Below are 15,626 nucleotides of genomic sequence, written 5' to 3'. Positions count from 1 at the left end.
GAGGCGGCATGGCAGAGCTCAAGAAGACGCCGACCCGGTATCGTAAGCGGCGTAGCGACAAGAGGCCCCAGCTCAGGCTGGCGACAGACGTCAGCAGCGCAGGGGGCATGGCGAGCGCTTCGCCGACCGACTACGCGACCCCGCTCTCCTTGACATCATCCCAGCCGGCGTCTCCCGCGCTCTATCAGGGATCGAATGGCAGTAATCTGTCCTTCACACCGGGCATAGACGAGCTTATCACTCCAGGCATAGACGAGCTCATCACGCTAGACAAGGAGGACTATCTCGCCAGCCCACACTCAGACCACATGTTCAGCGGCGGCGTGCTCTCTGACAACTACAACCAGCATTTCTTCCAGAAGAAGCCTGACCCCAAGGACATTGTGTTCCCGGAGTACACAAAGACCGAATACAAACCGAGCCGGCCGTCTGGCGAAGTCGTCCGTAGCAAGTCGACGCGCTCGACACGCCGCGAGCCCGCGCGTGTGCGATCGCAATCGCGGTCGCGGTCGCTCAAGAACTATAGCAGTGGTGACAAAAAGCCGCCCGGGGCTCATGCGGCGCGCAACTCCAGCCGCACGAGACGCGGCGGCGGTGGCAGCGGCGCTGCTGCCACGCATGCTCGAAAGCCCGAGATGCTGCAAATACCAGTACGGCTACCGACGCAGACGGTCATCAAAGAGCTTTCCGACGACCAGCAGATCTCACAAATCCTGGAGCAGCTTGTCAGCGATCACCGCTACGAGCTCACGTACGAGGAGACGGCTGCTAGCGAGTACATGCTGTGGGAAGTGTGCGAGGAGGCAAAGGTGCGGCGGCCGCTTCGTGGGCAGGAGTTTTTGAGGTACATCCGCGAGTCGTGGGAGGCCGTGTCTATGAACTACATTGACGTCACGCCCAGCTCGCACCGGCTCGACTCGGGCTCAATTGCCTCGCTTGTGCCACGGCGCGACATTATCAATCTCGAGGACGGTCCCGTGTACCACGGCAAGATCTACTACCGTCGCCCTGGAGGCGACTGGCGCAAGGGCTGGCTCGATGTCACCTCTGGCGTCTTGGCGCTGCGCAAGCGCGAGGGAGCGCGAGAGCTGCGTCAGATCAACCTCAGCGAGTTTGACATTTACGAGTCCACTTCTTCCAGCGGCGGGCCCGGAAAGGGGTTGTACTGGTGGTGTCTGCGGTCGCAGCAGTCGCCGGACTTTTTCATGGAAAAATCCGATGCGCTCATCCACATGGCCGTGGACTCTCAGACCGAGTACGAAATTTTGAGGAACAACTTCTTCTCAATGCGGACGCAGTTCGTTGATAAGCAGGTCAAGGCGTACCAGCAGGTACTAAGTGGCAAGGTGCCCGATCAGACAAATCTGCTTCTCTCTAGGCGCTCAACTCAGACCAAACGTGAGGAGGAGGACATCCCGCTGGCCAAGCTGAGTCTCCAGCCCAAGCCCACGAACCTTATTGACTCCATCCCGACGGTACCCGAGTTTACAAAGTCAGGGTTGCTTGGTGCCAACTATGACAAACAAGCCCAGAAGGCAATGTCTTCCCACCATCAGCATCAGGCCAATATAGTAGATAGCTACCATGCATTCACGCCCAACTCGCTGCTCGCTAAGTCCGTTAAATCGCCTACGCAGTTCGAAGGACGCGGATTAATGGCCCAGCTCAGCAAAAAAAGCCCTACACTGCAAAGCCCTACCGGAGCTAGCGGTCGCAAGCCCTTGCCACAGCACTCAATGGCCGTCCAGCACCAATTGCGATGATTGTATTTATTTTTGTATATTAGGGTAACCTCTAAATTGTATAGATTATGATTTGCCTTCCATAGTTGCTCACGTCATTGCAAATAGGGACAAGCAGGACAGGACTTCAGCAACTTCAGTGTTCTACAGGGGTACATAATTTCTAGTGATTGGATATTTTTTTTAAAATTAATATTTACCTGTTAGTACCGTAAATTGTTTTGAAGTGTACTATGTACTGTACTAGAGAAATTTTATGCTGCTGGTTCAGATCAAGCAAATCTGAATGGAAATTCCTGGATCGCGAAGACATGCCATCCTTCGCTTTTCTCCATAGTTGTTCAAGATACCACTAAACTGTACAGATCTTCAGCGAATTTGATATTCCGCAATTGATACATGGATTATTTTAGTAAGATTGATATATATTAAAAAGTTAATGAAAAAAAATTCTACTTGATAAAATGCTTTATTTCCGTTAGTTCAGATCAACCGAGCTTGGATCGAGGATAGTCAGGAAAAGTGAAAGTATATTGGGTTTGTATTCATTCAGAGGGGTCTTACTTCCTCCTCATCAACACGGACCAATGGATATCATCATTTAATCCTCATTACTACGCAGTACTTACCATCAAAGTTGTGAATGGCGGAAGGAAAAGTCGGCGACGGGGTCGCGTTTTATCGACCGCCCAGCCAGGAACGGGTAGCCCTAATGTCCCAAAATGGCAATTGGGGTGGGAAGGGCTACTATCGGCCCTGCGCGCGCGAATTCTCCCAACCAACAAAATTCAGCCGCGTCAAAGGGGCCCGCGACAGGGACAACGACGAAAAGTGAAAAATCTCAGGCACCGCGAATTTTTTGAAGACGACATTCGACAACCAGCAGCAATGCCTTTCCAGAAGATTGAGAAGACCTCTGCGTACCACTCGCGATTCCAGACCCCATTCCGACGACGACGGGAGGGTAAGACCGACTACTACGCTCGAAAGCGATTGGTCACCCAGCACAAGGCCAAGTATGCTTCGCCAAAGTACCGACTGGTCGTCCGATTCTCCAACAAGAACATCACTGCCCAGATCGTCTCCTCCCAGATCTCTGGCGATATTGTCCTCACCTCCGCCTACTCCCATGAGCTCCCACGATACGGCATTACCCACGGTCTTACCAACTGGTCTGCCGCCTACGCCGTTGGTCTCTTGATTGCCCGACGAGCCCTCAAGAAGCTTGGTCTCGACGAGCAGTACCAGGGCGATGAGGAGCAGTCTGGTGAGTACGGCCTCACTGAGGCTGTCGAGGACGGCCCACGACCATTCAAGGTCTTCTTGGACGTTGGTCTTGCCCGAACCACCACTGGTAACAAGTGCTTCGCCGTCATGAAGGGTGCTTCCGACGGTGGCCTCTACGTTCCACACTCTCCAAAGCGACTCCCAGGTTACGACATTGAGACCAAGGAGCTCGACTCCGAGACCCTCCGAAACTACATTGTCGGTGGCCACGTCTCTGAGTACATGGAGGAGCTTGCTGATGATGATGAGGAGCGATACAAGCAGCTCTTCAAGGGCTACCTCGACGACGACCTCGATGCTGAGGCTCTCGAGGACATGTACACTGAGGCTCACGAGAAGATTCGAGAGAACCCAGAGGCCGTCAAGACCGAGAAGAAGTCTAAGGACGAGTACAAGAAGGTTTCTGGCAAGAACCTCCAGCGAAAGCTCACCAAGACCGAGAAGGAGGAGAAGATCAAGCAGAAGATCATCGCCTTCCGAGCCGAGCAGGAGTAAAAAAATCAAACTTTTGTAATTTTTGTATTAAAAGCATTCCTCTTCTCAATTTCGTTATTTTTACAGTAGATTTATTAGGCCACTTGACGTAATGGATATTTTGTATCTTCAACCCCGGCCGGCTTGGAGCAATATGTCGAGGTCGGCGGAATATATGTTTATTACCGATCCTTCAAGTGTGTGCTACCGGTAGGTAAAAGGTTAGTACCTGGAGTTCGTTAGAATGCAGTTCCAGCTGGTAGTGGATGATTTAAATAAATAAATTAAGTGATTAAAAGTACATTAGAATATTAAATAAATAATAGTGGTCTAAGGGGGGGAGGTTAGTCGTGAGAAAGCACACGAGCAAGGTCATTGACAACCAAGTCCAACGTTTCATCGTCAATTGTCTCGTTCGAAGACGTCTTCTTGAGTTCTGAGCCATCAGCGGGTTTATCGTCTTCCATGTAGCTGTCCAAGCTGCCCAGGACTTTGTCAATCTCAGCTCCATGGGTAGACTTGATATTATCGATAAGCGTGCTGACCGTATCATTGCCCTTGGCGTTGAGAATGGCACGCCGCAGCTGCTCGCCTGACGGACGTGCCCTAATCTGTGCTCTAACATCCTCTGAATCAGGGTGGGAGGTGATAAACGTGCCAAACTTGTGCAGCTCGCCTTCCTCTACTTCTTGCGCCTTGGCATGCAGAGACGTGCTCGAGGGCCTTCGTGCCAGCGTGTCGGCCATTGGCTCGACCTGAAGGTCAGGGTGCAATGGATTGTCTACTGCACCACCCCCGTACACTGACTGAACAATGCCGTTCAAGTGCTCCGAAAAATGCGGAGTCGGCAGAGACAGGTCTCCAGAGCTCGATGCACCGCCTTTTTCTACATTGTGGTCGTACCAATTAAGCACCTTCTCCAGTTTGCCGTCCATGTACACCAGCCTGATGAGCTTCTCTTTGGACTCTGTATTGAGCCCTTCCGTCTTCTTTTTCCGGAACAAGTCAGTGAGCGCCTCGTGGATCCATTCGCGAACAGTCCGGCATCGCTTAATCATCGTCTGCGCCACCAGCGTGCAATTGATCTGGCTACAATCCTTATTGGAGGCCAAAATTTCCGCCACAGCCTTGCTTAGCTCACAGGCTGTCTCGACCAAGTCGTTCTTTTCATTGTCAAACTCTTTGAGCTCACCCTCGTGCTCTTTGAGCTTGCCGGCAACCTGTCGCTCCATATTGACAAGGCAGTAGTGCGTCAGTCGTCGCTGGATTGCCGGAATGACCAAGTCGCTGTCAATCTCCACGGCGTAAATTGAGCTCGAAATATCCACAGCAGTCGCAATTGCAGCACAGGCGGTGCTGTTAATCCGCCGATTGTGCAAAAGACTAATATGGATCAGGTGCGGGCATTTGTGGAAAGCTTCAGACAACTGCACGACCTCATCGGGACCAAGATCATTGGACTCTAAGTGGATGCGCTTCAAGTCCTTGAGTTTGGGCAGAGTCTCGGCTAGAATAGGCACAATTCCAGGGAATATGGCTGGATTAGACGAGATGTCAATAAATCGTAGCCGCTCGTCCTTGATAAGTGTTTTAAGCAGTCGAGTCGCCGTTTCAACGCTGCTCAAAGCAGTGTTGTTGAACGACAGCTGCATAATGTGCGTACTGTCAAGGATATCAATAACCCGGTCCCAGCACTTGCCAAGATCGTTGCCCCCAAGATCAACGCCCTCGCAGTCCATGCCCATCTTGTCCATCCAGCCGCCTATGCTGACAATATCGTCTTCTTCGAGCCCGTTGAGAGCAAGACCCAGCCGGCGCGTGCCAATCGAACAGGGACCTTTGAGCAGCTCATGTAAACGATCGCTTGGAATCATACATCCGTTGAGGAGGAGTTCCTGAATACCGCCGCGTGCGATAATAGCTTTCCCCAGGTTTTCCCAGTTGGCCATAGCACGTGATGTCCCTGGCTTGATTTTGGCCCGCTTCGAATCAATCTGGATGCTCAGATCGAGACGGATTAGCGAAGAATTGACGGCGAGAAAGGCACAGAGAGCATTCCAGCTCTCCTCCTCTTCCATCAAAACGTTTTTTAGAGACAGCTTGTATAGAAAGGTGCTGTTTCTAAGGTTCGACAAAATGACGCGCAGCATCTCAACAGAAACAGTCACGTTATCAAGAACGACGACGTGAATGGGTACAACGCTGAGAAAGTCGCCAAATGAAAGAATCTCAATCATTGTTGGCTTGGGGTTGACCAGGCGGATCATGTCTAGCGGAGCATCCTTACCCTTGAGCTGCTTTAGAGTAGCCGGGATGGGTAGGATCTCTCGCAGATGGCAGCATCGAGTGTAAATTTCTTCCAGCGTCGGCTCTGGCGGGCTCTCGTTGACGTCAGCACCGTCACCCTCATGCATTTTATGCATTGGGGTGTCTATTGTTGGAGACGTGCTGAGGCCAAAGGTCTCAACGTCCACGTCCTCCGGGTCAAGTGCCATGTCTACGGCGCCCTGGTGGCCCAGAAACTTGGACTTGAGCATCCCGCCGACCGATGTCCCCTGGCGCTCCGATCCGCCGCCGCCATGCCGCACGGCGTTAGCTATGCGTATGGCAGCCTCATAGGCGTTCTGGCTCGCCAGCTGGGCTGATGTTGCGTAGTGCTTGGGCAGGAAATAATGCGGGTTATGGGCGGCCGTGGAAGTGGCACACCCGATTGGCGCCGTCAGCGGAGGTCGTGCCCTGGTGATTTCACCATTGGCACCGACACAGATATTGCCAGGTTTGGGATTACGTGAAGGAATCTGCTGCGGTGGGTCGGTCCGCAGTACTTCCTTGGCAAACGACACGCGCTTGGGCAGCGCAGACGAAAAGTCGCAATCCTCATCGAGGACAGACTGGTGCTCCTCCACCTCCTCTTGTAGGTGATGGCCAGCCGTTGTTGCCGTCGTGCCCGAGTCAACCGAAGACGGTTTCGCCGAAGAGACGCTCGACGAAGATGCATTATCGGAAGCCACAGCAGCAGCCGTATCGGAGGAGGGCGGTTGACTATGCATATTCGATGGATCGAGACTATTAACGCTTCCATCTGCAGGGTCGCTGACGACTACGCGCTTCTGTTTAACGTCATCGCTCGTAACCATACTCGCATTGTTATTAACCGCCAAAGGGGAGGCTTTCGACGAGGTCGACAACCGGCGCAGCTTATGCATGAGCGACCCTGAGTACTTAGGCGATAACTCCGACTTGGGCATGTAGAACTCGGTGTTTATCTTGGGCGAAGCAGTTCTCGGAGGATCTGGTGACAGGGCAGGCTCCAACCCATCATTAGTAGTAGGCGTCTCTGACTGGGTTCTCCTCAGCGACTCTGAGAGCCGCGATGTCGGAGTCTGTTTATAGCCTGAGCTGGTTGGCCTCGTAGGAACAGCCGTGGTAGCGCCAGCAGCGATAGTACTACTACTAGTAATAGAAGAGTTTGTCACGGGTACCGAATGGAACTTAGAGCTAAAGCTGTGAAACCACCCGGAGAGCTTACTGGGCGGTGTCGACGGCCGGCGGCCATTACCCTCGCTCGTCGTGACATGGCTGTCGAGGAAATTGTAATTGTTCAAGGTAGCCCCTCCGGGCAGGCTCCTGGAGAAGGCGTCCTCCTTTTCCTTGCTGACCCTTTTTTTTGTCGCGGCAGTGTCCTGGGCTCCAAATGTAGAGCTTCTTCTCGCGGGCTGCGGAGATTCTTCCTTTATGGCTTGTCCTTTGACCAGGTTTGGCTTCTGGGGCATTGACAGCGACCGGGCACGGTTCTTCTGCCTGATTTCAGACGCTACGCCACCGTCAGTACTCTTAACAGTACATAAAAAAAGCTTTAGACTTACCTTTGTCACGATAACTCAGCGAGTTGCCTCTGGCCAGCCAGTCCACATCAGTGTTGGCGACGCCACACCCTTTGATCGGTATCTTTTGCGCTTGTGTGGGCTCCATAATATTTGAAATCCGCTCCCCTCATCCAACCACACTAAGCAAACGGGTACTAAGCAACAACACAGAGAAAAAAGACCAAAAAGTTATAGCGGGACTATGGGGTTAATTTTTTTTCCCTCTCTCGCTATGCCCTGGTATACTCTGCTTGGTGATACGGCGTATATGTTGAAGAAAAGCGCCTAAATCCCAGACCAGGCGTTACTGTGTGCTGAGACAAAGGGGGGTTGATGGTTATTAGCGCAGGATGAGATTTCTCTCTGATGAGCTGAGCAGGGAACGAAAAATATTCTGCACACGAGCAAACAATTCCAACCGAGTGGAACCGGTCTCGCTGATATATAACTACTGTAGTGTGTTTCAATGTCCTCCTCCTTAAAAGATGGTTCCAATGTCGCGCTTAAGCAAAAAAACACGAGATAAAAAGGCTTTCCATGCATACGGCCGAAAAGAGTGGTCGGCCTTCCCCCATACAGGCGTTCTCTTCCCCTTGCAGTACGCAACCGTCGTCCAATGTACCCGCCATCTCTTCGTTAAGCCGACCATCCGCGGACCACTCGGGACGTCACTTGATTCCGGGTCCCGATTCTTGGCGCACAACCGCCTAGGGAAACCTTATCCCTATAGTTTCCTGTTTGGAGTGAATACCGGGACGGTACGTCAACCCATTAGGAGTCGGGACTGTCTATCCGCGCCCTGGAAAGTCCGTTCAAATGTCGGCAGACGAAAACTGAACAATCCAGCATCTTCGCCAATGTACTGTACTAAAGCTGGCGGTGGCTACACAATGAGCGGTTGCCAAGCGCTGGTTAGTGCTTTATGCCCTGTCGCACTCCGACTGTGCATATAGATCACGTGAGAAGCACGGTAAGCTCCGTTTCCCCCCTGAGCGTACGGCGGGAGCACATCTCTATCAGTTCAGGTATTGTATGGACACTTCGCGAAGCTGAGTTACGGGAGCCCAAGGGCGGGCCCTTGATATGCTCCATTGCGGGCGTCATTAGTAGCTCGGAATGATACTTGGAGAAAGCAGTCCACCCATCCCCCTTGGTGCCCCGCTAAAGCGGAAGGGCCGCGTTACATCATTGAAAGCGATATAATTGAGTGATAGCAAACAAATGGCTTGCGGATCGGATGCTAGATGCCCCATGTTTACGCCACCAATACAGTGGAGTTGGCCGGCAAGGTTATAATACTGTGAATTAACGCTTGGTAACTTATTATCTAATTAACCGAGTGATAGTTTGGGACGTCATGAACAACACACACTGCAAGTACGACGCGATCGAGCCAAGCCAACCAAAACTAGATGATTTTGTTAATACTCTCATGGGTGGGCACGGCCGGAGCATTCCTTTCGCTGACCATGGCCATTGCATGTGGCCTGTACTACCTGTCAGAGCTGGTTGAGGAGTATACCGTGTTTACCAAGAAGCTGCTGACAAGGCTGATTTATACCATTATTGGTGTTCACGTCGCACTGCTGGTTGTCGATAGGTTCCCGTTAAAGTTGACCGCGTTCTCCATTATCGCGCACTGTGTGTATCTGCAAAACCTCAAGCGGTTCCCCTTCATCAACCTCAGGAGCTCGACGTTCATTGCCAGCTGTCTCCTGTCGGCTTTGAACCATTGGCTGTGGTTCCGGCATTTCTCTGACCCTTCGCTGCCTCCGTACGCAATTCTCAGAGAAAGACCCCATTACAGCGGCCCCACGCACCCGCCGTTTTCTCAGGTCGCATCTTTCTTTGGCATATGCGTGTGGATGATTCCATTTGCGCTGTTTATTAGCCTCAGCGCCGGAGACTTGGTACTCCCGACAACCGTCGAAGCTGAGGAAGACGAGTCTGGCGCCGCCAAGGCGCGAAGGCGGTCGTCCGGTCTCGCCAAGGTTTTTGTCGAGCGATTGTGGAAGATCGCTGCCAGTGTGGGTAAGGTGTTCGGGTTTGACTGGGACCCCAATAGCGGCAGAATTGTATAGACTACAACTAAACGAACTTAACTTTGTACTCATCTTCAAAATGAGCAGCTTTTTATCCAATTGACACCGAAACTTGTTCCAAATGCCCAATTTTGAAGGAACCATGACTTCGCGAAGCGAAATTCGATCGGCGCAAGGGCTACGATACTGAAAAATTTTTTTTTCACCTGACGCTAAGCACTCGCTCGAAGGCCCCCAAACATGCAACCATTTTGGCAGTCCATTGTCGGACTCTCCGAAGTTAAAATCACAGTAAGCTGAGTTATTTTCTGTCACCACTCGTTAACTGACAAGTGAATCTATGGGGACCATTCCTGAGAGGTCGAGCTGGCGGTATAGCTCGTTCAACTGATCGAGGCAATAGCGGGTGACATGAGACACCTTTCCAGACTTGTGTATTATCCAGGCTGCGGAATCACGGAGCTGGCAATAAATAATTGGCTTTGCGACTCTGTTAAGCGGAATCACACACGCAACCCAAGACTCATAATCGTCAATACTGGATCGGAACTCTCTCCGCACTCGACCAGTAAGGATAATTACATTTTTAGTGTAATTCTTGTTGTCAATTGTCCAGTCCAAGTTTGCAAACTCGTCATCGAACTGCAATACTGTTTGCCAATCAATGGGATCTTCTGGCTTGGCGTCAATTAGCGCATTAAGTTGACAGGAGAGAAGGGTTCCAGTAGAGCGGCGAAGATATAGAAAGTGTGAGCCTGTGAGTACGAATTGGCCAGGCTGACTTTCATGATCTTCACGTGGTGTTATAATATACTCTCTCCCTAGAGTCTCCCCCGGCATACGCAGACTCCGAGTCACAATAGGCGCAGAATCTACTGCAGGTTCAATGATATCCAATGTCCGTTCTGAATAATGGACAATGACTATATAGCGGCAATTGAACAGCAATTTTGCTCCGAGAATGTTCTCCCCACCTGTCCAAACATATTGGACCGATTCGTTTGGCGCCGACACGCCTATAGAAGCCACGCCTTCGCCTTCCTGTATGGATACCACGTAACCAAGCCGGTCATCGTCAAAGAGCTGCGTATAGCTAATTTGGCCCCTAACATAACATGGGTATGCAAGGGTTCGACTGCTTTTGAGGTAAGACAATTCCAACAAGACCCACCCTTCTCGTGCAGTAGAGCGAAATCTATAGGCATAACCTGGGCTTTCGACAATGCCGAATTCGCCCTTATTCAAATCAAGCACGGATAGCGTGCTGCGCTCAAAACTATAGGCGTACACTTTGTCGCTGCTACTGGGCCATCGGGCCTCGGGAACAGTAGCACCATCATAACACACTGCTTCAACTCCCTCTTGCTCATATTCACGCCAGCAATTGATGGCGGATTCAATGTTCTGTTCGACATCCTCGTACTCAATAGACCAATGTTGGCGCAATGCGGCGTCAGTCACCGTAGCTCTAACGGTGGCGTCCTTCCATAGATCTCCACTGGAGAGGGGCGTGTAAAGCTTGGAAGTATACTTCGAGAGGCCGTTTGGGCCGTATATCGCCACATCGTGGCTTGGATCGCTTAGGATATCCCTGTATCGGCGACATACTTGCGAGCATCGCGCTGCCTCCTTGGCGGAATATAGCTTTTGGAATATCAAGATTAGTATCTCCGTAGGAAAATCCTCTATTCTGTGTGTATACATATCTATGGGGAGCGCTGGGTATTAGTGAGTATCGAACATTCTGGTTGTCAGCCGGTAGCTATCATATAGTACCTTTCAAAAGAATCACAACTTCGATGATGACTACTACCGACTTTGGAATTGTGGTTTCGTCCCCAGTTCCTAAGACATGCCCCAATCTGAAAATACAGGTGCTGGCGCGCTCCGTCTCTTTCTTTAGGCCACCTCCGCTGCGAAACTCGTAACATCGCCAAATTCCTGAAAACACTACATATTCTTCAAGCGTCGGCTCTATGATTGTTCAGTGTGTGACTGTGAAGTCATGCGAAAATGCCGTTACAGTGGCTCATGCGGCTCATGCGGCTTATGTACCCCAGCTGCGTGCATGCGGCGTCAAAAACCCATATGATAAAAGCTTATCCAAAATCCAATCTACAGTTACAGTTAATACTCAAGCTATCTACTTGGTGATTGATTCTATAGGGACCATGCCCGTGAGATTGAGTTGGTCGTATAGGCTGGCTAGCCCATCAAGACTCGAGCGAGTTAGGTGGGAAACCTTTCCCGACTTGTGAAGGACCCAGGCAGCCGAGTCGCGCAATTGACAATAAACAATTGGTTTGGCGACTCTGTTAAGCGGGATAACACATGCAACCGAAGGTTCACCATTATCGTAGTTACTACTGGATTGGAACTTCCGTAGTTTACCAATGAGGGTAACTGCATCTTCAGTGGTGAAATCTCTTGCCATTCTCCACTCAAGGTTTGAGTATTGCTCATCTAACTTCAGTACAGTTTGCCATTCTATGGGCGCCGCCTCTGGACTGCCAAGTAGATTAGTCATTTGGCACGAATGAAGCGTTCGAGAGGATGGTTGGTAACAGAGCAGATGAGAATCAGTAAGGACGAATTGTGGCGGAGTGGAGAATCGCTCATCATCATCATCACTACTATCAGGGGTAAGCTCTTGGTCAAGGGTAGAGAGTTGAGTGTGGTCCGGCATATTGACGAGACGAGTCATTAGAGATGAGGAGCTAACTGATGGTTCGATGATGGTCACTGTCTTCTGAGAATAACGGAAGGCAAATATATAGCGCGAATTGAACAGCAAGTCTGAGCCGACAAGATTCTCACCTCCGGTCCAAACGTATTCGACGACTTCATTAGGTGCAGATACACCGATACGAATTGCCCCATCTCCAGCCTCCAGTGCCTCGAGATAGCCAAGACGATTATTGTGGAAAAGTATGGAGTAGTGCATCGCGTTTGTCACCGCACAGAGGTATTTCGCAGGGTTGAAGAGGTAGGGCAATTCAACAGTGGCCCATCCTTCACGGGACAATGGTGTGGACTTAATCCTATAGTCTTCATCACTGTCCATCATACCGAATTCGCCGCGGTTCAAATCGAGCACGACCAGGCGGCTGTACTGGTAGCTGTAAGCGTACACAGTGTCGCAATTACTGGTCCAACGCACCCCCAACGGCATGCCCTCGGTACAGTATATTGCTTCTACCCCATCCTGTTCGTATTCGCGCCAGCAATTGATAGCGGATTCGATATCCTGTTCAATGTCCTCGTATTCAACGAACCAGGTTTGGTTTAGGGCCATGTCATTCACCACTGCCCGGGTGGCAGCGTTCCTCCATGGCATTTTCTCGTCTTGTTTCCATGGCCAGTAATGTCTGAAGGTGCGTTTTGAAATGCCATTTGGGCCATATATCGTTTCGTCATGGCTGGGGTCGGTCAAGATGCCCCCGAACCGCTGACACGCTTGCGAGCATCGCGCTGCCTCTTTTGCGGAATACAGGTTTTGGAATACGAGAAGAAGTAACTCCGTAGGAAGCCGATCCATTCAGATATCTGACTATCTACCCATGTAGTACGGTAGTATTGTACTTCGGCGAAGGCTGTAGATCTGCTGTCCCAATTCCAGCATTATGTACCATACTACGAATACAGGTAGTACTGGTACTCAGTAGAACGTTAAGTCATTCCCCCCTAAATAAAATATTTGTCAAACCATACTAATCATCCATTTACTCTCTTGATGGATCTCCTGTAGCAATGTATCCTATCACCATCAACTTGATCGAGACGATATCGATAGATCTACTCTCGATCGATGTCGACGGCGAGATCGATACATGTCGCCTAACATCGAATGATATAACATTAGTTCGCCGCCAAACTTTTACAGTGCTCACGAGCAATTGAGTGCTACAATGGTAGTTGGCACAGGGTAAACTGTCCTATCCGGTTCCAATTGATGCTTCCAATTGAAGCTGAGGAAGTATACATCGTGGTACCCCGGCCTCGTCCGCAGCCCACCTCCTATAGAGCGCATACTCTGTTCTTGCTAAATCCACAGTACTAACGCGCTCTTGAGCGCACCAGCGAAAATAAGAAATACGTTACAGCAGACCCGGGTTAAACGGTGCATAACATAGTCCGGTAAGCGCACACGACACAGTACTAGGCTTATCTCCCGCCCCCACGGCGATGAAAAATGCCCCCAACGAAAAAGTCCGAAAGCCCGCACCCCCTCTCGATCACTCCTCATTTCTCCGTGCCTGTTGATAACGCGTAAAGCCGTATTTCTGCCATGGACAAATTCCAAAACCAATGTAGTAGCCTCTAGTACCATAAACCAATGCAATTGAGCAGTTAAATATGCCATACCGTAGATTCCAAGGCCATTAACGGTCCTCACAGATGATCATCGGGGTCCGGGAACATCCGGAATAACTCTTCAAGATTGAAGCGCGCGCGGCACGCTGGCGGGCCGTTCCGAATCATCGGAGGTGCCCACTACAGGCAGCCGCAGCTACCAGCAGGGGGAGAGGAGGAAGATTTTCCAACAGAGGTCGTACAGAGTACTCATCTCACCAACAGCGCGAGTGCATAATACTGAGTGTTTCTTACTAAGGTCATCTCTAGGCAAGCCCCTCTTTGCCAGTGAAAAAAAAAAAATCGTGCTTCCCCCTTTGACCACTTGACACCCCTATACACCCTCTCTAGCATTATGAGACTCGCTACTTCCACGACTAAGCGATTGGCGTCGACTCTGGCCAAGTCGACTCTGTCGATTCCAAAATCCAAGGTTCTTGTGCCAAAGGCCGCTTCCGTGCGGGCCCTGGGCCAGCAGGCGCTGCTGCGAAACGTCCAGTACCGAAGTGCTTCCTCTCAGGGCGGCGCGACCACCATGACGGTGCGGGACGCGCTCAACGCTGCCATGGCCGAGGAGATGGACAGAGATGAGTCTGTTTTCCTCATGGGCGAGGAGGTTGCACAGTACAACGGTGCCTACAAGGTCTCGAAGGGCCTGCTCGACCGATTCGGAGACAAGCGGGTCATTGACACGCCAATCACTGAGATGGGTTTCGCGGGTCTGTGTGTCGGTGCCGCGCTGTCTGGTCTCAAGCCAGTATGCGAGTTCATGACCTTCAACTTCGCCATGCAGGCCATTGACCAGATCATCAACTCTGGCGCCAAGACCTTCTACATGTCCGGTGGTACCCAGACCTGCAACGTCACCTTCCGAGGCCCCAACGGTGCCGCCGCCGGTGTCGCTGCCCAGCACTCGCAGGATTACGCCGCGTGGTACGGCCAGATCCCCGGCCTCAAGGTCGTCTCCCCGTACTCTGCCGAGGACTGCAAGGGTCTGCTCAAGAGCGCCATCCGAGACCCCAACGTGACGATCTTCCTCGAGAACGAGATCCTCTACGGCGAGTCTTTCCCAATGTCCGAAGAGGCCATGTCTCCGGACTTCACCATTCCATTCGGCCAGGCCAAGATCGAGCGATCCGGCTCTGACGTCACCATTGTTGGCCACTCCAAGAACGTTCAGACCGCTCTGCAGGCTGCCGACCTGCTCAAGAAGAAGTACAACGTCGAAGCCGAGGTCATCAACCTCCGAACCATCAAGCCGCTCGACATGGACACCATCGTCGCCTCCGTCAAGAAGACCAACCGAATCATCTCCGTCGAGGCCGGTTTCCCAGCATTCGGTGTCGGCTCCGAGATCGCCGCCCAGATCATGGAGTCTGAGGCCTTTGACTACTTGGACGCCCCAGTTGCCCGTGTCACCGGTGCTGAGGTGCCAACTCCTTACGCCGTCGAGCTCGAGAACTTTGCCTTCCCAACTCCAGAGATCATTGAGAAGGCCGCTAAGAGCGTCCTTTACCTGGAGGAGTAAAATCCCTCATATCTAGATGTCTTCCCCCCCTGTCATGTTAATTTATCTATTCCACCACTCTCCCTTTCTGTAGAATCCCCCATAACTTCCCTCCCTAGAAATAATGGGGGGACCAGCCCCCCCCCCCCCCCCCCCCCCCCCCCGCCAACTCCCTGGGGCTCCGCTTCGCGGAGGTTGGTCAATCAATTGGTTTCTGCGAAGGGGAGCTACGTGGGTTTGGGGGGGCCCCCAAGTCAATTGAAGCAGCAGAGATTCTTTAATAATAATGCCCCTTACCCCCCCCCCCCCCCCCCCCCCCCCCCCCCCCCCGCCGGCCGCGGGGGGGTCGCGGGGG

At 51.7% G+C, this 15,626-nt stretch overlaps 7 protein-coding genes across 7 annotated transcripts; 4 read left to right on the top strand and 3 right to left on the bottom strand.

The window, feature by feature from the left end:
- Positions 1-8: 8 nt before the first annotated feature.
- On the top strand, positions 9-1,763 carry TRVA0_026S02124 (uncharacterized protein; the record flags this gene model as incomplete). The annotated part of the gene is made up of 1 exon (XM_076685613.1): positions 9-1,763. The coding sequence occupies one exon, from the start codon at positions 9-11 to the stop codon at positions 1,761-1,763; it is 1,755 nt and encodes a 584-aa protein (XP_076540237.1).
- Positions 1,764-2,630: 867 nt separating this feature from the next.
- Positions 2,631-3,524, top strand: RPL5 (60S ribosomal protein uL18 RPL5; the record flags this gene model as incomplete). The annotated part of the gene is made up of 1 exon (XM_076685612.1): positions 2,631-3,524. The coding sequence occupies one exon, from the start codon at positions 2,631-2,633 to the stop codon at positions 3,522-3,524; it is 894 nt and encodes a 297-aa protein (XP_076540236.1).
- Positions 3,525-3,847: 323 nt separating this feature from the next.
- HER1 (HMG2-induced ER-remodeling protein 1) lies at positions 3,848-7,475 on the bottom strand (the record flags this gene model as incomplete). Its single annotated transcript, XM_076685611.1, has 2 exons — positions 3,848-7,317; positions 7,370-7,475. 2 exons carry the CDS (start codon positions 7,473-7,475, stop codon positions 3,848-3,850), a joined length of 3,576 nt encoding a protein of 1,191 aa, XP_076540235.1.
- A 1,363-nt stretch (positions 7,476-8,838) lies between these two features.
- SVP26 (Svp26p) lies at positions 8,839-9,450 on the top strand (the record flags this gene model as incomplete). The annotated part of the gene is made up of 1 exon (XM_076685610.1): positions 8,839-9,450. The coding sequence occupies one exon, from the start codon at positions 8,839-8,841 to the stop codon at positions 9,448-9,450; it is 612 nt and encodes a 203-aa protein (XP_076540234.1).
- Positions 9,451-9,732: 282 nt separating this feature from the next.
- Positions 9,733-11,115, bottom strand: TRVA0_026S02036 (F-box protein; the record flags this gene model as incomplete). The annotated part of the gene is made up of 1 exon (XM_076685609.1): positions 9,733-11,115. One exon carries the CDS (start codon positions 11,113-11,115, stop codon positions 9,733-9,735), a length of 1,383 nt encoding a protein of 460 aa, XP_076540233.1.
- A 439-nt stretch (positions 11,116-11,554) lies between these two features.
- On the bottom strand, positions 11,555-12,949 carry TRVA0_026S02014 (F-box protein; the record flags this gene model as incomplete). The annotated part of the gene is made up of 1 exon (XM_076685608.1): positions 11,555-12,949. The coding sequence occupies one exon, from the start codon at positions 12,947-12,949 to the stop codon at positions 11,555-11,557; it is 1,395 nt and encodes a 464-aa protein (XP_076540232.1).
- A 1,170-nt stretch (positions 12,950-14,119) lies between these two features.
- On the top strand, positions 14,120-15,292 carry PDB1 (pyruvate dehydrogenase E1 component subunit beta, mitochondrial; the record flags this gene model as incomplete). Its single annotated transcript, XM_076685607.1, has 1 exon — positions 14,120-15,292. The coding sequence occupies one exon, from the start codon at positions 14,120-14,122 to the stop codon at positions 15,290-15,292; it is 1,173 nt and encodes a 390-aa protein (XP_076540231.1).
- Positions 15,293-15,626: the final 334 nt, after the last annotated feature.

The sequence above is a fragment of the Trichomonascus vanleenenianus genome (assembly GCF_965637985.1).
Source record: "Trichomonascus vanleenenianus strain CLIB 3782 genome assembly, contig: TRVA0_026S, whole genome shotgun sequence".
Classification (NCBI taxonomy): domain Eukaryota; kingdom Fungi; phylum Ascomycota; class Dipodascomycetes; order Dipodascales; family Trichomonascaceae; genus Blastobotrys; species Blastobotrys vanleenenianus.
Note: the sequence above shows the minus strand (reverse complement) of the source record. Positions and strands in the feature narration are given on the sequence as shown.